This window comes from Anguilla rostrata, chromosome 6, assembly GCF_018555375.3.
Source record: "Anguilla rostrata isolate EN2019 chromosome 6, ASM1855537v3, whole genome shotgun sequence".
In the NCBI taxonomy this organism is placed as follows: Eukaryota; Metazoa; Chordata; class Actinopteri; order Anguilliformes; family Anguillidae; genus Anguilla; species Anguilla rostrata.
Window position 1 is genome coordinate 9,571,569 of NC_057938.1, and position 22,524 is coordinate 9,594,092.

Below are 22,524 nucleotides of genomic sequence, written 5' to 3' on the forward strand. Positions count from 1 at the left end.
TGACAGTAAATAGAAATTGACAAAAATGTTTCAAAGCATCCCTTTATTACATACTCAGGAGGACTAAAACATAAACTTAAATGAGTACATTTTAATTTTACAGCAGATTATTGCCACACAATAGTAGTCTGGTAATTTTTCACCTCATAAAGTTGAGCGTTGAAAATATGTGCAAGTCAGTGTTAAGTTACTCCACTTCCCCCATCCCTCCCAACATGCACACACATACAAACTCACACACTTAAGTTCTACATTCCTAAAAAAGCTGTTGCATATAGTGAGTTTACTTGCACTGTGGATGTGAAATGAGGCTGTGAGGAAACTGAACGTTCTGAATTATATAAAAGTACTGGGGGATCAGGTCAAAGGAATTTAATTAGGAACTGAGCAATGTACACAGGAGTGTCAAAAAACGCACCTCCACATCTATCACAGGCTTGGTGTAAAGGTGCAAAAGTTCATGCCTTCGTGTCCTTTAAAGGTAGACCCTGGGATATGATATCAGACACCTGCAGAGCAAAGATTGTGTAGTGAGACACTGTGAACAAAAGTCACACTTGTTTCACAGCTCTCCTTTATTGGTCTTACAGAGTGTCACCATTCAAGTGTGAATCTTTTGTACCCTCCTTTGCTATAATATCTTGAGCATCCATTCTCATGACCAGAAGTAAAGAAACCTGGCTGTGAGACCAGTGATAGAAAACTTTGGCACTAAAGAAAATAAAATATAGCTGGTTTTATGTATATTGTAGTATCTTGTGGAAGATAATACAAATATTCTGGGGAGTTATCAGCACGGTGTCATCAACTGAAGAGGTGACTATTTGGTAATAGTTTTATGTCAACATGATTTTAGCATTTCATAAAAAATAATTTTCTACATATAGCTAGCTGTCGATAATAAATCCTAAATCATTTTCATTTTTATTTTGAAAGCTAGCAAGCTATAGCTTCATTTACACAGTTTACAAAGATAACTAGCTAATGAACGAATGACTGAATGAAACTTATTGTCCCAGATTGAATTTGTCTTTCACACAGTGAGCTCAACATAAAATATGAGAAAGATTCTGCACGTGACACAAATCGCAAAACACAACCTGTCTGTGTTCCCCACAGGGTTTCCTATCAGTGCAGCCTCTCAGTTTTTAACAATATCTGCCTTTCCCCAGCTGGTTTTGCTTCTACATTGTATCCCAGGGTCTTGTATTCTCTGGAGATTTAACTGGAACAAAGTGGAATAAAATAAGGAACACGGTCAAGAGGTTCAGGTTTCAAGGCACATGACAGTTACTCAACCGTAACTGGCCGTCACTACCAACATCGACGCATACCTCCCTCGTCCCCACACACAATTTCAAGTAGATTCTTGTTACCGGGGACTCCACAGTCGTCATCAAGGCTTTGGGGGCGAGGGTTACGAAGGAGCGGGGCGAAGGGCTGGCGCTCACATGTTATTGGGGTTGTAGCACAGCATGTTGAGCTTGATGTTCTCGTCCCAGTGGCGGAGCAGCAGAAACAGCTGGCGCGCCGCCCCCTTGAGGCCGGCCAGGTCCACGCCCTCGGGCAGCGTCTGCCCGCGCAGCCAGAAGTCGGCCTTGGCGGCGACCAGCTCCCACTCCACGAAGAAGCCGGCGCAGCGGTGCTCCAGCCAGGCCAGCGCCACGGCCGTGGCCCAGGTGGAGCCCTCCAGGTCCCGCAGGGCCAGCCGCTCCCCCGCCGGCTCCGGGGGCTCCATGGGGGACCCCTCGCACGCGTCCGTCTCCGAGCCCCGCCCGCTGTCTGCCTGCCCCGGACCCCCGCCCGGCTCCGGGGAGGTCTCCTCCGAGCTCGGGGCCTCGCAGGGTGGGGGGGTGGGGTCCTGCTGGCTGGGGCGTGGCCAGGGGGCCCTGTGTTTGGCGTCCTGGTTGCAGGCCGAGGGGGGCTTGGCGGGGGCGGGGCTGGGGGCGGGGCTGTGCGGGGAGCCGCAGTGGAAGGGTGGGCTCAGGCTGCTGCGGTGGCTGGTGTAGGGGGAGGCTCTCTTCAGCCTCTCCAGGGGGATCTGCAGGCACTCCGAGTACAGCTCCGTCAGGAGGAAGGCGCCAGAGGCCAGCTGCAGGCGCACCTGTTCCAGGGCAGAGGAAGGGAGGGAATGCGCATTAAACCGGTACGCCTCCCGTCCTGCCTGCAGGAAGCCTACAGCAATTCAATAACTCTTCTATGGATTTGATACATCGCTCCCCTCCCCAAATCTTGGCCAGATGTGATGTAAGCGGTGTTGAGTTTAGGTGTGGACGCTGGATCTGGTCTGTGTGGTGATCTCACCAGCTGCATGTAGTCGGCGGTCTCGCAGTCGGACGGCTTCTCCGCCTCGGCCGACAGGCAGTACGGCTTCAGTGGCGCCTGTTTCCCTGAAGAGCTGGGGCCTCGGAGCTTGCCCAGACTGAACCTACAACACAAGGCAGGGACTGAGGAGTGCTCCCGAGCAACAGATCAACTTTAGTTTTCCATTTGAGAAATAGGATTACATTTCAATTTCAATGTACAGTATGTTTTGAAGTTTTCAATGATCTTTTAGTACCCGTACAAACAAGATAAAGGGTTGAAGGGTGTGCCTTTTGCCGAGGTTGGACCTCTGACTTTCACTTCTTTGGCAGTCATGTGATTTCATCAGTAGTAATCAAGTAAGCCCCTCCCAATTCTCACCTTGAGCCAAAGAAGGTCTCCACTGAGCGGCTCTCCATAGACCGCTGGGACCTCACGGACGTGGCCGACGGGCTGACAGGGCACCAGCTCCCCCCTGTGCCTCGGGGGATACATTAACATGGGTGTCATGTTTTATACTTGTGACTGTACGCATGAATGCTTTTGCTTTATCTTTCGGCACATGCACACAAATCACTGGGAACTTAAAGAGGTGCCTACTGGGGAAGTGAAGATACTCACTGCTGTCCCAGGATGTCAGGCTGCAAGGAGAGGCAGGGGTGTCCTCCCGGTCTGCAAAACCAAGACAAGACATGACTGCTGCTGCTGTCCTTCTGAAAGCCCGCAGTGACCAGCGGTGATGCTGGGAAGTGCTATGTGAAAGCACAATGGCTAAAGGCTCAGACTGGATGAAACCGATGAACCAAAGTGCTATGTATGTAAAAATCCTTTTCCTGTGTTACCTGTTGATGCGAAGGTGTCCTCAAACTCCTCAGAGTCCCGGCTGGATGGCCTGCGCCCCAGTCCCGTGGAGTACGCCCTCTGTCTGCGGCTTCCGGAGTGAGAGCTCCGCCTGGCGCCAAAGCGCACCCCTGTCAAACGAAAGTGGCCATTCTTGGTAACCATGGGGACAATGACTAACACAAGCATGCAGATTGTTTTAAGCTGTGCGCAGATGCTTTTCAGAACAGAACAACTGAACAACAATCAGAAGCTGTCAAAACTGTTCAAATGAGTCACCTGGGTGTATACAGCTTTGCAATTGGACATTGAATCTTGAAGAAACATTTATACATTTTTGTACGTCGCTTTGGATAAAAAGCGATGTAAATAAATGTAATGTAATGTAACTTGCTTTTTCATATTGATAGATATTTTTGTATTGCTAATATATTCACGGTTAGTGTTAGTTTTTGTTCTTGTATAGCCCAAAATATTTCAATTTTTGGTTGAATAGGGATACAAGTTAGTGGTGGGGTAAAGGCAGGATTTTGGTAATGTTGAGGGTTTAGGGTTAGGATTAATGCTAGTGTAGTTCTTGTTTTAGGACAGCCTAAAAAAAAAAATCCAACTCATGGAGGAAAGTTTTGTGTTAAAAAAATTATTTCCTAAACCTAATCCTAATTTGAAACCTAAAACCTATTTCTAGCCCTAGGTGTTATATCTGATTTTTATATTTAAATGAATTAAAAGAAGTATGAATATCATCAATAAATGAAAAGCAAAGAAATAGTTTTAAATAATGTATTCATTGAAAAAATATCAAAATATGTAAGGCTATAACTGCTACATCCCTAAGACTTGCTGTTTTCATAACCCTACCCAAACCATAGACCTAACCCCAGCCAAAACCTCATTGGAACTCTAAACCTAAGTGAAGTCATGTGCGTTCTTTTAAATATCTTTTAAATATAAAGTTTTTCTATTCAAATCGATGGAAAAACAACTAAAATAGCACATATTCAATAACAGAAATAGAAAGAAATGTGTTTGAAATGTGTCTTTTATTTTGAAAATTGTATTTCACTGGGAAAATGTGAAAAAAAACCCTTCCTCAAACTACTACATGTAGCCAAAATTTAGCTTTAACCATAATACTTACCAGCTGGCTAACCAGAATACAGTTCTGCATGTCTGGGGATGTAGCTCAGTGGTAGAGCGCATGCTTTGCATGTATGAGGCCCCGGGTTCAATCCCCGGCATCTCCACTACTCAATTTTCCTAAAATAACTAAATCTGTAATCCCTAACCTATGAATCTAACCGTAGCCAAACCAAAAACCCTAATTCCTGTAATCTACACTGTAATCCCAAACCCTGACCTGTAGACCTAACCCACAATAAAAGTCACTGGGGATGTAGCTCAGTGGTAGAGCGCATGCTTTGCATGTATGAGGCCCCGGGTTCAATCCCCGGCATCTCCACTACTCAATTTTCCTAAAATAACTAAATCTAATCCTAACCTATGAATCTACGTAGCCAAACCAAAACCCTAATCTGTAATCACACGTAATCCCAAACCTGCCTGTAGCTAACCCACAATAAAGCACTGGGGATGTAGCTCAGTGGTAGAGCGCAACCAAACCCTAATTCCTGTAATCTACCTGTATCCAACCCTGACCTGTAGACCTAACCTACAATTTAAGTTCACTGGGGATGTAGCTCAGTGTGAGCGCCAGCTTGCATGTATGAGGCCCGGTCAATCCCGGCATCTCACTGCTGTTTTCCTAACCTAATCTAATAAAAATTGTGATACCAAACCCTAATCTGTACACCTAACCCTAGTGCTACTCAAAATGAAAGCCACTGGGGATGTAGCTCAGTGGTAGAGCGCATGCTTTGCATGTATGAGGCCCTGGGTTCAATCCCCAGCATCTCCACTGCTGTTTTTTCCTAACCTAATCTAATAAAAATTGTGATACCAAACCCTAATCTGTACACCTAGCCCTAGTGTTACTCAAAATGAAAGCCACTGGGGATGTAGCTCAGTGGTAGAGCGCATGCTTTGCATGTATGAGGCCCCGGGTTCAATCCCCGGCATCTCCACTACTCAATTTTCCTAAAATAACTAAATCTGTAATCCCTAACCTATGAATCTAACCGTAGCCAACAAACTCTAATTCTAAATCTACACTGTACAACTCACCTGTGACCTAATCCAATAAAGTCACTGGGGATGTAGCTCAGTGGTAGAGCGCAAACCAAAAACCCTAATTCCTGTAATCTACACTGTAATCCCAAACCCTGACCTGTAGACCTAACCCACAATAAAAACCATTGGGGATGTAGCTCAGTGGTAGAGCGCATGCTTTGCATGTATGAGGCCCCGGGTTCAATCCCCAGCATCTCCACTACTGTCTTTTCCTAACCTAATACAAATTGTAATCCTAACCCTAACTCTACCAAATTTCAATTTCTCCACAGTTCACTTCACTGGAAAAATGTTAAAATATGAGGCTATGGTGCTACATCCTACCAGTGAAAACAACTGAAACATTCAAAATCAAATACTTGCCCTGACTCTTCCCCACACTCCTACATACAACCCTCATCCCCAATACTTACCATTTTCCTAACTTAAACCTTAACAAAACCCTAATTGCTACTGTAAAACATAACTATAAGTTCTCTTAAATAACAGATTTTTTCATGAAAAATGTAAATATCAATAAAATAAAATAAATACAACACAGTGTATACAAAAATACTGGGATGTTAACCCCAAAAATGAAACGATTTGGACCATCCAAAATCCAAAACAAGTGACTCTTGCCCTAACCTTTTCTCTAGCTCCTAAACATCATCCTAATCTTTCCTTATCCCTAACACCATTTTCCTAACCAAGTGGTTGCCGGTTCGATCCCCTGCCCTGGGCACATCGAAGTGTCCCTGAGCAAGACACCTAACCCATAATTGCTCCCAACGAACTGATTGGTACCTTGCATGGCAGCCTTTCACCGTTGGTGTGTGAGTGTGTGTGTGGATGGGTGAATGAGAGGCATCAATTGTAAAGCGCTTTGGATAAAAGCACTATATAAATGCAGTCCATGCAGTCCATAAACAGGCTGGGATGTAACCATAGCATTCACCGTATTGGATTTCCCACCATTTAGATTTTTCTGAAAAACAATTAAAATACTGCTCGTCCTACAAAACTGGCCTGATTTGCACAAAATTTGGTTTGTTGTATTTTTAAATCTCTATGCTTTAATTTGTGGTTTTGTCAAATTATGACATAATATTGTTTTGTCATAGAAGCCCGTCGGGCACCACAGCCGATAACCTTCACAAGTTCATTGTTGGAATTGAACTTGATGGATAAATGGTGTAATCTTTCCATTTAGGTGAACCTAAGGTTCACAAATCTGCTCCTAGGCCCATGTATGTCAAAGCGTAGCCATCTTTGCTATTGAAGGAGAGATGCTTACTACAGCTATTGAGATGCATATGATAGCCGTTAGTCATTCATGATAATGCCATACCTGTGTTTCGCACTTCCACAGACCCTGTGAGACCCTCTTTGGTGTTGCCATCAACAGCAGCGAAGGCCGTGTACATACAGATTGTGTTGCAGCCCTTACTGGTCTGGATGGCTTTAATGCGGTACCTCTTTGCTGGCCCTGCGAGGCAGACACAGTAAGAAGAGCTTTCAATACTCAGATTTTGAATGCTTGGTTAACCATAATAAAAGATAAGCAGTCATCTACACTGACCTGAACCTCTGCTGAGAAACTACAGTCCCCAGGATTCCCACCAACCCGCAAGACCTGTATCGAGATAAAATGCTCACCGTGCTCAATGTCGGACTCCTTCTCCGCCATGTTCTCGAAGTCCCGGATGACGGAGCGAGCGGTCAGGTGGTGCACTATCTCTTCCCAGCCGTCCGGCCCTGGGGCGGGTCCCTCGGGGAGCCAGAGAGGCGATAGATCCACAGTCACCTCCCAGGACACGGGCTTACCGGACAGCACCCCGTGGATGACAGAGCGGCACAGGCCGGGGATTGAGTGGGGCTCCTCGGGCGGGGCAGCAGAGAACAGGTACTCGGGGTCAGTGAAACTGTCCCAATCCAGGGGAGAGGCGGGGAACAGGAGACCGCCTGGGTTAAAGGGGAGAGAGACCACAGAACACTAACCCCCTTCAGTTTTGTTGATGATATTTCTGGGTTTCATGCCAACTTCTTCATAATTTATTTAGCCCAGTTTTACAGGATTCGACTTTGTAGCGAACTTTGTTGGCAAACTAATGAACAACAGCTGCAGATTGTTCTTGTGTCCTTAAATAAAATGTCTCACTGCAGTATAGTCTATGGGTTAACCAAGATTGGTATATATAGCTAATTAGTTCATAAATCTATGATAACTGGTGGAAACAAAAACCTGCATACAGACCAAGCTTTCTCAGATGAAATTACCCACTCCTCTGTTAATCAATGAAAGACTTATATTTTGAAGCATGAAGTGTGAAAGTATGGGAGGCCTGGTTTTTTGGGTGAGGAATTTGGGATGTAGTGATGTGTGCCGATACATTTTTTAGCGTAACCTGCGAGTGTTCAAGCAGTTTTGCGATGCGACCGTTAGGGGGGGCTCACTGGAGTCCGTGAGGCTCCGGCGGGAGAGGGCCGCCCGGGGAGTGGGCTGGGCCTCCCCGTCGCTCTCGTCCAGCCGCCCGCCCACGGCCTGGTCGAAGGACACCTTCTCCAGCGCCCGCCGCAGCCGGTGCATGTCCAGCTCGCCCTGCGGCGAGGAGAAGCTGCGGCTGGCCATGGCCGACCGCGCCAGGGCCTTCTGTCTGCGGCGGGACTCCTCCACGCTCAGCAGCCTGCCTGCCTGCAGCACACCCAGAGACACGCCCGCCCAGAGTTACAGTCTGTCCACCTCGTGTTTACCATAAAGCTTACGAAAATACATAATCAGCCTGCAAAAGAGTGAACATCTCATTGGTGTTTTAACAGTACATATCCTGATAATAGCCATCAATGATAAAGGCAAACTGTTTAAATTAAATCAAGCCCATTCTGGATGAATGCGGGTGCTGTAAGGAGTTTGAATAATCTCAGTCACAGCATTTATTGCTGAGCATGTACATCAGTTTCTCTTCGGTCGGATTTAGATTAAGTTTACGCTACCTGAAAAACACTGACCTTGCTAATTCACTGAATGGAAGAAATGCTACATAAAAAAAATTCTGCAATCTCTAAATCTCTCCCCTTATCAGTTTTCACTAGTCATCGCTTACCTTTCCTGACTCAGCGAAACTCACAGTTTCAGCACTCTCTGAGGACTGTGCGTGTTGCCATGGTGACTCCCAGCGTGACAGCCTGCGTTGCTCGGGAGGGGCCATCCTCTCCAGGCCCTGGGGCAGGGAGACGGTGTCCAGCAGGGCGGGCTGCGGGCATTCCGAGCCGGAGGAGCCCTGGGTCAGGCCCCTCTCGCTGCTCAGCGAGCACCGCGTCAGGACGTACTGCTCCTGCACGTAGGAGTCCCTCTGGATCCTGCGCCGCACGTCGCTGGACGGCTCCGCCTCTCCTCCTGCGGACACTGCGCACGCGCCCGTCAGTACGCACACTGTGGGCGACTTCAACCACCATTTCCAGTTTTACATGCTTTGAACCCGCGAAGTGCTAGCAGCAAGCCCAGTTCCCCATGCACCAGTGCTGCAGTATTTCCCTGACAGGCTAACAGGCAAGCCTCACCGGAGCCGGGGCTGGCATCTGTGGGCCTGGCGCAGGAAAACTCAGAGGAGATCTCGCGGGATATCTCCCTGACCGCCTCCTCCACGTCGTCCTGCTCCAGCGGGGCCAACAGGGGTTCCAGGAGGTCGGCCGCGAAGGGGACGCAGAGCTCATCCTGAGAATGCCCGAATACAGAGCCCATCGAGCCCCGGGAAAGGCCCTTGTAGACGCGGCTCTTTGCCTGTGCATTGGGGGGGGGGGGGGGAACATAAAGCTCACAACACTGGGGGACCAGTATAGATGCATTCCAGTCTCAGCCTGAAGGCATTTGTGTCTGTTTACCAATTAGTGCCTGACTAGAGCCTATTACCTATAACATATGAGTTACTGTGGCTTTGATGACAATGATGCAGTGAGCAGAGTCTGCCACTTGGAGAAGCCTGTGTAGAACAGAGTTGGTTCAAAGAGGTAATTGCTTGCAGTCTCTGGCTGCGCTCAGTTTATTCGGTAAAGCTCGTTTTGGAATGACATTTGGAGCCTCTGTGGAAATTTGATACTGAACATTGTAGCTATATTTCACTCTCAGTTCCAGAGTCATTTCAATTCATTATCAAGCAGATGTCTGAGAGTTCTTTCAAGATAAGATGAAAAATAGATAGAACTGAAAAACAATCAGGGACTAAATGCCCACAGAACAAATGCCCCCACACAGTACTTTTTTCGAATTATCTTGTCCCTCCTAATTTTATCTCTTTCATAAACTGAAATATACTATAGAAAAGTTTAAAGAAGCCATTTGTGTTCTACTGGGGGTGGTTGGAGTTTGAGGTGGTGCAAAGACAGAACACTGATTAAATAAATTAACAAAAACAGTCGAGGTAAAGAAAAGAAAAGTTATGTCCCTGAGAGCTCTATGCACTGCATTCCATTAGTGCTCCACACTTACCTCATTCTTCTTACTTTTGAATGCAGATACATCATAGATGGTGCAGTAGCCAATTAGGCAGTTTCCAGGATACAGTGGAGGGATTTCATTGGGTGAGAGGAGTGCCTCCAAGTTATCCGGGACATACCAGTCAATACGGACATCTGTAAGTACGGGTTCAAAGGCCTTCTTCAAGGATTTTACCAGCTGCGGGAAAGTAAAGCAAGTGTCACTTAATTTTGTCATACTTTGTAGATGAAAATAGATAAAGGCATCAAGTTAAACAGTAAATAATTACAGGTTTGAGGAAATATGAAGATACATTTTTCCCCAAGAGGGGGCAAGGTCACATAAATCTTACCTTGGGCTGCAACCTCTCGTCCTCACTAAGGAACTCTGTGATGCCTCCTGTAATTTTGGCAACCCCCTGAAGCAGCCTTCTGCAGGCCAGTGGGCCCAGGCCCACCCCAAAACACCTGCCAATCAAAAGAGGTTTTACATAAATGGAAAATGGACAAAACTTTCATTTACTGGTCAGAGAAGCAATGTAATATAGAATATTCTGTACAGAAATTTTGGCTTGTCACATGAGCATCATGCCAATCTGCCCAGTGCAAAATCTGCAAAATAAGAATGTTCTCATAATAAAACTTGGGACTTTTTTTGCAGTGAAAGAAATCGCAGCAGGAACAGATCTCCTGGAAGGTGAGCTGGCCTAGCTGTCTCTGGGGTAATGAGAGGACTGTAGGGAGGACTGTTGGGTCCTGTGAGAAACAGGATCATGGAAATCCCACGGCCAGGTCAGACATTTCCTCAGTCCCTCAGTACTCCGCACACACAGTACTGTAGCGCAACTTACATAAGAACGCAGCATCAAACCTTTGAGGAAACATTCCCTAAAATCCTGATTTGCACAGGCACCTTGGGGCCCCCACTTGACCGTCACACTATATCACTTCACATTATTCTCTTATCAGATTGTCTCACTAACTGGACATGTTTATTCACCAAGGTCTTTTAAACCTTGTAATTTGAAGGATTAATATTTTTTGTGTGACAGTACCTATAAAAGCTTAAATGCTCCATGAGTTATTGGGCAATTTCGCTAATTGAATGTCCAAGATACAACCACCGTCCCCCTCTTAGAATGCAACAATGACACACTGGATATAGGAGAATTTAGACAGCCCTGGCACAAATCAAAAATGCTACGTATATATCTAACTGCACCAAGCATGTGCAAAGGCAGTCTGTAACCAAGAAAATCTGTACCACTGGGAGGGGTTCAGGAGTTTCCTCAGTGGCAGGGCAGTGCAGCAAACCAAGGCACCTGTTTGTTTGTGCACGGAATACAGATGTACGGAAAAAAAAAATGGAATTAGCCTGAGTGATTTTTCCACAATGCCCAAGGGAGCAGTAGAGCAGAGAGCGGTGCGGTAGCCGTGATGGCGGTGCGGAGCACTTAGCGTGATTACTGGGTATGACCTAACGTAACGCCGCGCCGCCATCCTCCAGCTCCACCCCCCTCCCCCCCCGCCTCCTTCCCTGTCGTCATGCCCAGCTGAAGATGTGCTGTAATTAGTGTTCCGGTGGCATAGCCAGAGTGTACTGAGGGACACACTACAAAGTATTTTGCAGCTTTATCTACCTTTGTTCATTTCCCCTCTCTTGCCTTACAGCTGTACTGATGCCTGCTTCCAACACACAGCCCTGCACAACCTACAGGGCTCTGCATGCAGAATTACAATTGACAGTTGTGTTCTGGTTACAGATTGACAGAAACAGTGCCTTGCAGTACAGGGCAGACCTAAAGCAGGCTGTTAGGATTCACAGATGCATGATAAATCGACAACCTTTAAAACTGCGTAAGTTGCTTAAACATTTCTGATGGTAAATCTAGGTTTATGTTTCTCCAAATCCAAGTTATGACTCTGTCCTCTGCAATCATTACGGGGTCCATTCACATAAAAAAACTATTTTTTCTATTTGCATAAATATATATTTATATATATATATATATATATTACTAAGGAAATAGTGAGGAAATTATATTTCAAAGGATTTGATGCTATCACATGTCGAGCCCATTGCACAAGCACAAATCTCGCTTTTGCTGAGTAGGCGAGTTCTAGTCATCATTGTCTAGGAAAACTACAAATCTCTGACTCAAGTTTGCTGCAGTTCAGACTGGCAGGAGATGTAACAGTGTGTAATGTTACAGAATGCAAACATTGCAAGGCTTGCATAAGAGTTGCATTACTTCTGCTGGCTGTTGCTTTTCCCTTTTTCCCATTGTCAAACCGTGTTAAATCCCAGAGTTCTCTGGGTGAGGTGGCCCCTGCCATCTTTACCTGCCCGAACAGGCATTCCTCCGCACAAGCTCGAGCACTTTGCCAACATTGCTGACCGTGCCATCTGTGATGATGAACACCTGGCGCGGACTGCTGCGTTGCACGGGCTGCTGGTACACCCAGGAGAGGGCACCGAGGAGATTGGTGCCCCCCATGTCGGCCCTCATCTTCTGGGCATACTCGTAGGCCAGCACCAGGGTTTCCTGGAGAAAGCAAATACATGAAAATACACCCCTCACGTCAGCATGCCCCAAGTTAAAGTAGTCACAAACCAACTATGACTACAGTGTGAAATTATACATTTTACACAGTATTCCAACAATAAAATGTATCTGATATCAGGTTATACTGATATCAAATACATACATAATATATATTAAAGCAAAGGAACCAAATGATGTGTGATGGAAAAAAGAGATATTGCCCATTGAAACCTCTTCCAATTGATAGCATATGTTCTGTTGTTATTAATGTTGTTAATCCTAACTGCTTTAAAAACAAATCCTAGCCACAGCATTAAAGTGAAGACTTATATAGTAAACTACTCTAGTATCTCCTAAACATAACTATTTATACAAATCCCAAGCATACATGGACAACAGTTTTTTTATTGTGCACAGATGGGTTTGTGATTACTTCATGGTATGAATGCGTAGTCAGATCACCATATGGCCATCTTTATTAAAAAGCATTTGTCCTACCTGGCCCTTGCACTGACTAAACCTGATACTCTGCTGTCACGGCAACCTCAGAGGGGTGACCTGGACATTGTTATCCAAGAGGGAGCAAACAAGGTAATTCACTCAAATAAATACCAGCTCTGTTGAAGGTAAAGCCATCTCTAAGTGCATCATGATTTTTTGGCATCATTTATTTTCTGTAGACAAGGACTTTATACCCTAATGAGCTGACAGATTAGCCAGGCACATGATATTGCAGTTGTGATTGCGAAATTCTCAAAGCAAGGCATCTTTTAAATTTAACTTCCACAATGGCATCCTCAGTCACGCCTGAATTTACACCTTTTCTGGCTACAAATTAAATCCATGATGAGTTGAGGTACAAAAATAGTGAGTTTGCAAAGCCTGCGAGACAACCTTTGGATGGTAATCATACAGTATGTGATTGTAATTACATACAGTATAGTTATATGCAATGAAATACAGTATGAACCACTGCCACGATGTGGTCACACTGGTACTGACATCGGTGCAGAGTTTGCTGGAGGTGAAGAGGGTCTTTGTGCTGGAGCCAAACCCCACAAGGTTGAGCAGCGTCCCTGGAGGCAGACTCTTGAGGGCCACCACCATAGCTTCCTGTGGGGTACAGGAGAATGGGTATGCTATGAGTGAACATCAGGTGCACAGTAGAAACAGATAGAATTGAGAATACGTCATCTCACATAAAAAAGATTGGATCTGGTGCATGAAAATGCAAGCCAAGGATCAGAAAATCTGTTGACAGCGATAGGTAATTTTTTTACAGTGTTAGGGCAGCATGTACTTCCATTCAGCATTTCATATTGGATGGGATGACCAAACCCACATCACATCACATACACATCACAAAGTTTTTTTCCCCCTAACCAAGAAATTACATTTCTGTGGCACAAACCACCTAATTAAAGGACCATCGATGCCCTGTCTGGCTAGTGTGGATTTGAAGGGGCACCTTGATCTTGTCAATGTTGCCTCCACTCATGCTGCCGCTGCGGTCGATGAGGAAGATCACCTCCCTGGTGGCCCGGTGAAGCTCGACCGGGTCACTCAGCAGGTCTGGGCAGAAGTTGAGCATCAGAACCGGGTTACACAGAATGTCCTTGTGGAACCGCTTCCTTACGAACTCCAGCTGAGGGGAAAACGCAATTATTTAAAACAAGGACATTTTATGGAAAACTATAGTCAGCTCATTAGACCCACCAGCCTCGCATGTATCCCATAGACATAAGCCTGAGCTAATATTATAAGATTTGAAAAACAAAAAAACAAACGGAACATTTTGTGGTGAAAATGAAACGTTGTCTGGGCATTCAGGTGAAAACTCAGCTACATTTAGTTTTTTAGCTGACTAGGACATAGTCAACCTATGTGCAGGTAAAATCTGAGCTACATTTGGGTTAACTTAGTCTGTGTATGACAAAACGTCTCTCAACCTAGATTTCCACCTCTAGATGTCTAAATTTCAGCTTTTGCTCAGTGGGTAATTTGACCCTCAAAAAGATAGAGCACTTGTTGCCAATGGGTAGAAGGAAACATTTAGCAAAAACCTGAGAAAACTGTAGCTAAAGTGTGTGAGGTTTTGAAAACTATAGACACCAGATACAACCAACGCTATACATGATCATCATTATTGCACCAGTCCAGCACCTTGCAGTGTATGAGGTGGATAAAGCCCAGGCAGAGTTTTGGCAAAGAGCTCACCTTCTTTTCAGAGTCTGACTCTTTCTTGGCACAGCGAATATAATCGCGACGGGCACTGATGTGCTGCTCGTACTCCTGGAAGGTGAGTCGACCCCTTTCCAGGATAATGAGAGGACTGTGAGGTTCTGTGAGAAAGAGGATCATAGGAATCCCACTGCCATGGTGAGAAATGTTATCGTTCCCTGGAGTCCAGTCTGCAAGTCTATTTGTGGTCACTCATGGCAGTGCTCTAGTCAGAAGTTCTCTCTATGGTCCCTCATGGGAGTGCTCTAGACTGCTACCCTGTCTGTGGCCCCTCATAGAATCCTCTAGCTTCCAACTCCCTCTGTGGCTCCCATGTTCAAATGTATAACTCTTCCCCTGGCCTTTTAATGGGACAAGCAAGTCTGTAACTGTCGCTTCAGCAGTTATGGGGAGTCTCTGGTCTGTAAATCTTCCCTCATCCACTTTACGAGGTTCTCTCGTGTGTAATTCTTTCCTGTGGTTGGTTCCCTTACAGGGTAGTTCTAGGACCTCACCACTCAGGTGCAGGATGATCTCCAGGTGGCGGTCATAGCGGTGGTCCTCAGCGAGGGTGATGTAGGTGGCAGTGGCGCACTGGGCACTGGGGTCAGCGTCTGCCCGCAGGGCATGGGTGGGGCTCTCCAGACCTTCAAAGACAGGGGACAGACAGCTAACTGACAAAATAACATCTGTGACTGAGAAATGGGCCATCAGAACACCGAATGAGACTTTAGTATTTTGAAATAATACATTGTACAGAGGCTCTTTTTGATATTTTTCTGAGGTAATCTCTGCTGCTAAAATGCAAATGGAATATTTCTCTTCTACAGAGTGAAGTGCATTTGCTTCTCTGAAGGAAAAACAAGGCTTCTTCTCTTGACAGATGTGAGTCCCCTCCTCCCTCTCCAGTCCCCAGGAGTACATTGACTGTTTGGTGATTGAACGTCCTAATTAACCGCCCTCTTAATCTTGACTGATATATTCTGGCCCTGCTCCAGGTCCAGACTTGACCACTCCCTCTCCCCTCGTCCTCATCTGAAGTCCCGGTGCTGCCGGGTCCTCTGGCCAGCACGCTGACATATTTCATAAAGGGAGTGGATGTCGAAGCCAATTGTGTCTTTCAGTAAATCAGCTGTGGAGACTGGCTCCAGCCATTAGTGCCTGCCCCTCCCTCTTCCTGGCTCTCCCAGACAAGCTCTCAGTTCTTCCTGCCAGTCACAGTGTGTCATAAAGAGAGAGATCCTGAGCTGGTGCAGTGAGAGGTAATGGCATAGGTGTAGGTTTGTATGAGGAATTCTGTTGTGCAGAAAGATGGGGGGCCTCAGTGCCCAAACATAGACACTGACTAAGGCCAAATTTGGGGAAAACATTGTTTAATGAATGTTGACATAACATTGTGTATCGTTTGTGTTTTTAAAAAGTTAACAACAGAATTGACATTGAAATATCTTGTATCCTTAAAATGGACTTGTTTTTCATTTGATTTGTTCTAAGCGTGACTCTCTCATCATTTCTCATCATGGCTCACGCTCATATCTATGACAGGCTGGCTCCACCCCTGATGTAAACCCTACCTGCAAGCAGACACGCCCCCCGCACCAGCAGCTGGAAGCTGAGCTCGTAAGGCATGTGAGTGACTGCTGGACTGGTGAAGACTCCATGGGCACAGTACTGGGGAGGGCCCATCAATCTCTCCTGTTTGCCAGAGGTGCCCCCAAAGCAGCTGGTTGGACTAGAATGGGGGGGGGGGGGGGGGGGGGGAGTTATAGGAGGGTGTAAGGAAGTAGAAGAAATTAGAATTGGATTCAAAAATTGTTTTCATCCAGTTTTGGGAGATGGAGTTCTCTTTAAGCCTGGACTATTTTTAGCTATAAATAATTGCGTGAACATCCTGTAAATTCAATTAGTATATTAGTACCAACGCTAAGGTATTACATACCTCTGTTCATCCCACCTCACCCCGCTCTCGCTCTTGTTTGAAACCATCCTGCCTCTCACTATGGGTGTGAGCACTGAAGGGTAGACCAGGCGGATTGCTCCATTCTCCAGCGTGGGGAGCTCCAGAGTGGTGGTTATAATGATAGTAACTACCTCCATTGGTCCAATGACACCCGTACCAACAATGAAAGTGGTTCTCTCCAGGTCTTCATCCAGGATGAGGTGCCCTGAAACATAACACTTGAGAGTCAAAGGCTCAATGTTTCTTATATGCAGGTGACCCTTATTTGAATTTGATTTAGAATCTTTTACCTGCGAAAACCCACAGACATAACTACCCCCTTGATAAATATAAATTGATCCATCCATAATGCAGGGAATGCTACCATTTGTGGGGTAACTGCTGTATGGTATGCCACTGTGTCACTTTCCCCGTGAGAAAGCTTTAGTGGATCTTAGATTTAAATACCACAGCAGTACATTAACAACTGATTATATATTTTTTAAATTAATAGTGTATAAAAACTAATATGAAAGTTGTCAGGGAAAGCATGACTGAAGAATTCATCAAGCACCATCAAAGCACCACCAACAATCCCCATCACAGAACTCACCATAGCAGCCTCCCTAACAACAGTGAAATTTACCTACAACATCTGCAGCACACTTAGGCATCCAAGCCATTTTTCAGAATTAGAATGCTTCTACAGTGTGTTCCTGGGTAATTTAATAAGCGAAAGCCTCATTATAAATTCATTACAAATGCCTGTATTACATAGACATTGAGCAATCTGAGATAGGGAAAGGATTCATATGTTTCTTAATATCTCTCTCTCTCTCTCTCTCTCTCTCTCTCTCTCTCTATGTAGTATGTATGTCTGTATGTATGTATATTAAAGGAGCCCCATAGAGGTGCCATCTTTCCTACACTCTCAGGTGGTCTATAAGCACCCCTCCCTTGTGTTGTCCCATGTCCAGGTTAGAGACTCCCACAGCAGCCCTAGTCCTTACCGTTAGTGCACTGCATGTCCAGGTTAGAGACTCCCACAGCAGCCCTAGTCCTTACCGTTAGTGCACTGCATGTCCAGGTTCGAGCTCCCACAGCAGCCCCAGTCCTTGCTGTTGGTGCACTGCATGTCAGATGAGATCCCACAGCAGCCCCAGTCCTCATCTTCCGGTCTGACTGCACTGACTACTCTGCCTGAAGACACTCCCCACACCACCCTCAGTCCTACCTGAGTCACTGCTTCCGTTACCCAACCTATCTACGTTTGCACTGCATGTCCAGGTTCGAGCTCCCACAGCAGCCCCAGTCCTTGCTGTTGGTGCACTGCATGTCAAGACTGGAGTTCCCACAGCAGTCCAGGCAGCAGTCCTCCATCTTTCCCCGGCTCTGGATCTGCACACTGACTACTCTGCCTGCAATGACAGCCTCAAACCCCACTACCACCTCCTTCTCCCCCAGAGGGTACACAAACACACCTGGAGGAGTAAAAAAGGCGAATGAACAGGACACACAAAAACGACACCTGCACTGCCTGTACTGTTTGAGGAAATGGTGAGGAAAAATGAATACTTCGAAAGTCTTTTTCACAAGCTCTAATATAAAAAAAGATAATAAGTGAAAAAGGAAAATAAAAAATATGGAGATGAACACAGTACATAAAAAACATGGGGGTATACATGCTCTTTCAGAATAAAAGAATAAAAGAAACACATAGGAATGCAGCCAGATATTTAAATCACACAGCATTTGGATAAAACTCTTCTTATCGTCTGACAGATGGAACTAGGGGAATTGGGGTCTAAGACTATTTTTAGGGCCTTGCTGAGGCTCCTACTGGAATAAATATTTTTTATTAACAAGAAGCCTGTGGCAAGTCTATGTGTCATCCCTACAAGGTGAGGGGTGATAAACTTTACCTTCCACAGGCTCTGAGTCTGTGTTGGCATAGGTGAGGTGGGAGGTGATTCCCAGAGAGCAGCCATTGGCACAGGACTTGATACAGGAGCCCTTGAGCAACAGGGGGGCCCAGGTGGAGCGGTTCCTCAGGCCAGGCATCTTCTCTGCTCATCAGAGGCAGGGGAACCAAGGAGGTCTTGGCAGAGCAGGCACTTCTGAACCAGGGATGTGGCAATGAGCTGAGAGAAGAGAGTATAAAAACTATGTCAACAGACCTAGGTGCATGGGCCTATTGAATGTATGAGGGCTCCCATCTAATCTAACAATCTCCATCTTAGGCATGTTGTGAACTCATGCATTAATACACAGGATCTGGACTGTCCTGAAAGTATGCTTGCACAGTGTAAGTAATAGTCTCACTTCAAAACTTAGGAGCAGAGAGCACAATTCATTTTAACTTTTGTTGTTTGTTTTCTCTTTCCTACATGCTTAAACAATATATGTGATACAGGTCACAATTATAATTTCTTTATATATTTTTTTTCTGTTTTGTTATTAACTTTTCTTTCTTTTTTTTGTTAGTAAGTTTTCTGTTTTGATAGTAACTTCTCTGAATGACAACGCTAATGGGTTTTGTCAATGGTACTACTGGGTTTAATAATACTGCACCAGGGACTTGCTGCTCTTCATTACTGGCCTAAGATGCTGGATTCTGGTTCAGAATCAGTCCCCAGGAGTTCCAGTACCATGTTGTCCCCGGATTCTGTTCACGCTCTGGGCACTGAAGGTTCAGCGATGTTCTCAAGGCAACTATCCTGCCCCATCCTTTCCCAATAAAAAAGCACTATCAATAAGACAAGAATTCATATTTGTTCCCATATGGCCGCGATATTTATCCCCTTCTGACAACATCCCAGGCCAGTTACCAGGCTATTTCTTGTCTCTCGCTGCGTGGCAACCATCAGAAGCAGCAGGCGGATGCATTAGCACACGGCTAAATCATTAACAGCTCAGTCAACATTCCACGAGCACCAGGCTCACCATCAAAGGCCATCTTAATGCAAAACCAAATACCCAGTACTTTCCAGGGATAGACACAGCAGGGAAATGTTCAGTTGATTTCATGGCACAATTGAGGATAATGCCAGAGAAACCTAGTTTACAGATGCAGATGTGTGTGTGTGTGTGTGTGTGTGTGTGTGTGTGTGTGTGTGTGTGAACAAATTAGGAATTTACAAATGTCTTTAATCACCCCAATATCTACAATTTCTACAGGCTACAATTTCATTATATGCTGTGATAAAATAAATAATTGTAAGATATCTTGATGGAATAAGACAGTGAAATTACAGTTATCTATTGAGTAGTATTTTGGACACAGAAAAACTAGGGCAATTCAAAAATGAAATAAGTAATTATTTACATTTTGTTTATTACTCTTCTCTCTTTTTTCCACCTTTCTGCCAATATAGCTCATTAACTGTAAACTTATAGAATCACATGTTAGGTAAAAAATGTAGTCAAAGAACTATGACAGAACTAGGAAATTAAAACAGGGTTAATCATTTTGCTATTTATATAACAGCAATCGTTAAGATATGAAAATAGGTGGTTTTGTGGATTTGGTCACAGCTCAGTGAACGGATAATTGTGGTAGCAGTCGGTAGCTGTTTGCTCTTTCCCAGGTAATGACCTTTTTGCATTTATTTTCGCAAGTAAATCAACAACTTCCATCTGCCCACACAAGCTTGATCAACAACCATTAGGTGGGCATAATGCAAGTTCTGAGATGTAAAAATATAGGTGTGAGATTGACAGATGCAAAATTTACACAGTAAAATGTTTTCATATTGCCAACCTTCCAGTGGCTAAACTTTGGAGGCAAATATTATGAACAGGCAAGGGAGGCAGCTAACTGGGCCCCAAGCATTGGGGGCCCCAGAGGGCAGATATATAGGTGACAGGAAGTTGGTCAGAAGAGCCTCGTGGGATTTTCTAGCCTAAGAGCCTCTAGTCTCTAGAATTGTCCCTGCTAAACTTTCTTAGGATTTTAAATTTAAAAGAAATATGGTTGCAGAAACATTGCTGGTTCAGAGCAATGGTTTTTAAACTGGGAGATAGTTAAGCCAGGTCATCTGTAGTTTTAACAATAATGATAAAATTGTTAACAAAAATTTTCTAGTAGTTAAATTACTTTGAGAAACACCTTAGTATGCACTGCACAGAGCCAAGCCATCCTATATGCAGCCCAATGGACCTACATGACAAATAAAATATGTGGTTTTTACTTTGAGATGCTTTCTATCAAAAATGTGCGTTCAGATTTTTGGAGCTAATTTTTGTGCCTAAATTTTTACCTATTGTGGGTTTGACCCACTGGTTAATCAAATGGTCAGATTAAATCCCCGCTAACCATAAAGCTGAAGGGACTGGCCTTGCTTTGCAAGGGCTTGCGTAAGCTCAGATCACAGGGTGCAAGTGCATGGGGAACACTGGATCAGCACAGTGGACCAGTAGTGAAATGCTTGGTCTCCCTGTGGTTCTAGGTGAGTACCTGCTTTTTCAATTGGGTGGCACAGAATGCATAAAATGCAAAACCGCAAAGGTTCTTTTACTGCTACCCCTGAATAATTAAATAGATACTCTTTCGTGGTCTAACTTTTTTTTTTTTTTTTTTGCTGTTGTGAGTCAGTGTTTGTTTGGAATAAATTAACAGGGCAACAGGGTACACTCAGTGGCTTAGGGCGCACCTGTTATTGCAAATTTAAGGTCGGTGGTAATCAGATGCGATTCACTGTGATCAGGAGGACACGCCAGGCTTTGCACCCACATCACCGCCCACCGACCTTACTGCTCTCGCAACCCCAGGCAAACGAGTCGGCAAAGAGGATGTCTGTGATGATCACCAACATGGAATCAGCCACCAATCACAACAGCTACCTTACACTTCTCAGGACAGCAAACACACAGCAAAATATTAATTGTGATAGACTGCAGTAGTGAATTTCTCTCTCTCTATCTTTTCTGGACATAAGCTGTTATAGTTGAATTAACGCTGGACATATTACTGCATTCAACTTCATCCATAACCCTCCACTTTACACTTTCAAAAACTTTTCCAACAAAAAGACAAGACATAGTGTTATCTTTCTTATGTTAAATCACTATCTTATATTTTCAAATGAATGACATAGAATTGCAGATTTGCTTTATATTCTAAATTGCCACTCCCGTATAAACAGTTACTTGTCAGGCAATAACAGAATAACAGAAACAGAGTCCAAAACTACACAACGGCTCTAAAAAAGCAGCATGTCATTATGAAACCAGTAATTACAAGAGTCAGTGCTAAGAAACAGGTTGTCTATCAAAAAAAAAAAAAAAAACTAACAGTGTAAAGTCAAAATAAACAATCTATTCATAGAATCAATTTCAATTTTTCAACTGAAGACTTGGAGACAAATACTCAGGCATATATTTTTGTTTCCTTACTTCAAACAATCACTCTAGTGACACATATTCCCACTCTGAGCAATTCTAGATGGCGATCTGAGTTATAAAATACTCTTCAAACACTGAGTCACTCACCAGATTGAATCAATAAATGGCTCACATGAAGATGGAATCATAGCTTTTTCATTTAAAATGTATAGGTCACAGGACACGTTGTTTTCATAATTTCTCAGAATGCGCCATAAACTGATGTATACGTTCAGCTGTGCTCAGTAGACTGCACCACAATCATCCTTAATCAAAGGGCAATTTTGGAAATGATTATATCAAAAAACACAAAAATAGGGGTTGGCACAAGAAGAATAATTAAAACCACATTAATTGACATGTCCACATTTCCAGGTATCGAACTGACATCTGATAAAACAAGTCATTACAGTCATAGGTTTATTTTCATTGAGTGTATAAACTCACAAGATTACAAATAAAAACACAATTTCATGACATTTTCAGTGATGACATAAAATACATTTGTATAATTATATAGCAAAACGGGATATGTATTTTAGGCATAATAGCTAAGTAGATGCTAGCTATAAGAAGCTGTAGCCTATAGCAGAACAGGATCCCTGTCCAAGTGCCCGCTCTCAAGTTTTATAAAGCTGTGCTATCCTCTTA

At 44.4% G+C, this 22,524-nt stretch overlaps 1 protein-coding gene, 1 long non-coding RNA gene and 5 other non-coding genes across 11 annotated transcripts; 5 read left to right on the plus strand and 2 right to left on the minus strand.

Moving 5' to 3' along the window:
• Positions 1 to 28: 28 nt before the first annotated feature.
• vwa5b2 (von Willebrand factor A domain containing 5B2) lies at positions 29 to 22,386 on the minus strand. Of its 5 annotated transcripts, XM_064338222.1 has the most exons (22): positions 18,414 to 22,386; positions 17,827 to 17,972; positions 17,557 to 17,626; positions 16,492 to 16,717; positions 16,127 to 16,284; positions 15,068 to 15,199; positions 14,550 to 14,674; positions 13,801 to 13,977; positions 13,335 to 13,445; positions 12,130 to 12,332; positions 10,140 to 10,254; positions 9,800 to 9,985; positions 8,875 to 9,094; positions 8,418 to 8,710; positions 7,771 to 8,008; positions 6,973 to 7,278; positions 6,665 to 6,802; positions 3,147 to 3,275; positions 2,926 to 2,976; positions 2,686 to 2,785; positions 2,305 to 2,428; positions 29 to 2,104 (listed from the first exon to the last, which is right to left on the minus strand). In XM_064338222.1, exons 1-22 carry the CDS (start codon positions 18,550 to 18,552, stop codon positions 1,448 to 1,450), a joined length of 4,044 nt encoding a protein of 1,347 aa, XP_064194292.1. In that variant the 5' UTR covers positions 18,553 to 22,386; the 3' UTR covers positions 29 to 1,447. The 5 variants fall into 5 exon arrangements, with proteins under 5 accessions (XP_064194292.1, XP_064194289.1, XP_064194288.1 ...); XM_064338219.1 differs by lacking the exons at positions 17,827 to 17,972; positions 18,414 to 22,386 and having other exon boundaries at positions 8,442 to 8,719; positions 17,557 to 17,649; XM_064338218.1 differs by lacking the exons at positions 17,827 to 17,972; positions 18,414 to 22,386 and having other exon boundaries at positions 2,686 to 2,779; positions 8,418 to 8,719; positions 17,557 to 17,649.
• LOC135256457 (uncharacterized) lies at positions 3,750 to 5,277 on the minus strand. The gene is made up of 2 exons (XR_010330441.1): positions 4,915 to 5,277; positions 3,750 to 4,619 (listed from the first exon to the last, which is right to left on the minus strand). It is a non-coding gene; the product is annotated as an uncharacterized LOC135256457 (long non-coding RNA).
• On the plus strand, positions 4,320 to 4,391 carry trnaa-ugc (transfer RNA alanine (anticodon UGC)). The gene has a single exon. It is a non-coding gene; the product is annotated as a tRNA-Ala (tRNA).
• trnaa-ugc (transfer RNA alanine (anticodon UGC)) lies at positions 4,535 to 4,606 on the plus strand. The gene has a single exon. It is a non-coding gene; the product is annotated as a tRNA-Ala (tRNA).
• On the plus strand, positions 4,991 to 5,062 carry trnaa-ugc (transfer RNA alanine (anticodon UGC)). The gene has a single exon. It is a non-coding gene; the product is annotated as a tRNA-Ala (tRNA).
• trnaa-ugc (transfer RNA alanine (anticodon UGC)) lies at positions 5,157 to 5,228 on the plus strand. Its single transcript has one exon. It is a non-coding gene; the product is annotated as a tRNA-Ala (tRNA).
• On the plus strand, positions 5,462 to 5,533 carry trnaa-ugc (transfer RNA alanine (anticodon UGC)). The gene has a single exon. It is a non-coding gene; the product is annotated as a tRNA-Ala (tRNA).
• Positions 22,387 to 22,524: the final 138 nt, after the last annotated feature.

Coding starts and splice junctions, on each gene's coding strand:
- vwa5b2 (XM_064338222.1), bottom strand. CDS start 18,552: ATGCCTGGCCTGAGGAACCGCTCCACCTGGGCCCCCCTGTTGCTCAAG. Junction 3,276..6,664: donor TGTGGAAGTGCGAAACACAG/GTATGGCATTAT, acceptor TTCGTTTGACAG/GGGTGCGCTTTGGCGCCAGG. Junction 2,977..3,146: donor GGACACCTTCGCATCAACAG/GTAACACAGGAA, acceptor TTGGTTTTGCAG/ACCGGGAGGACACCCCTGCC.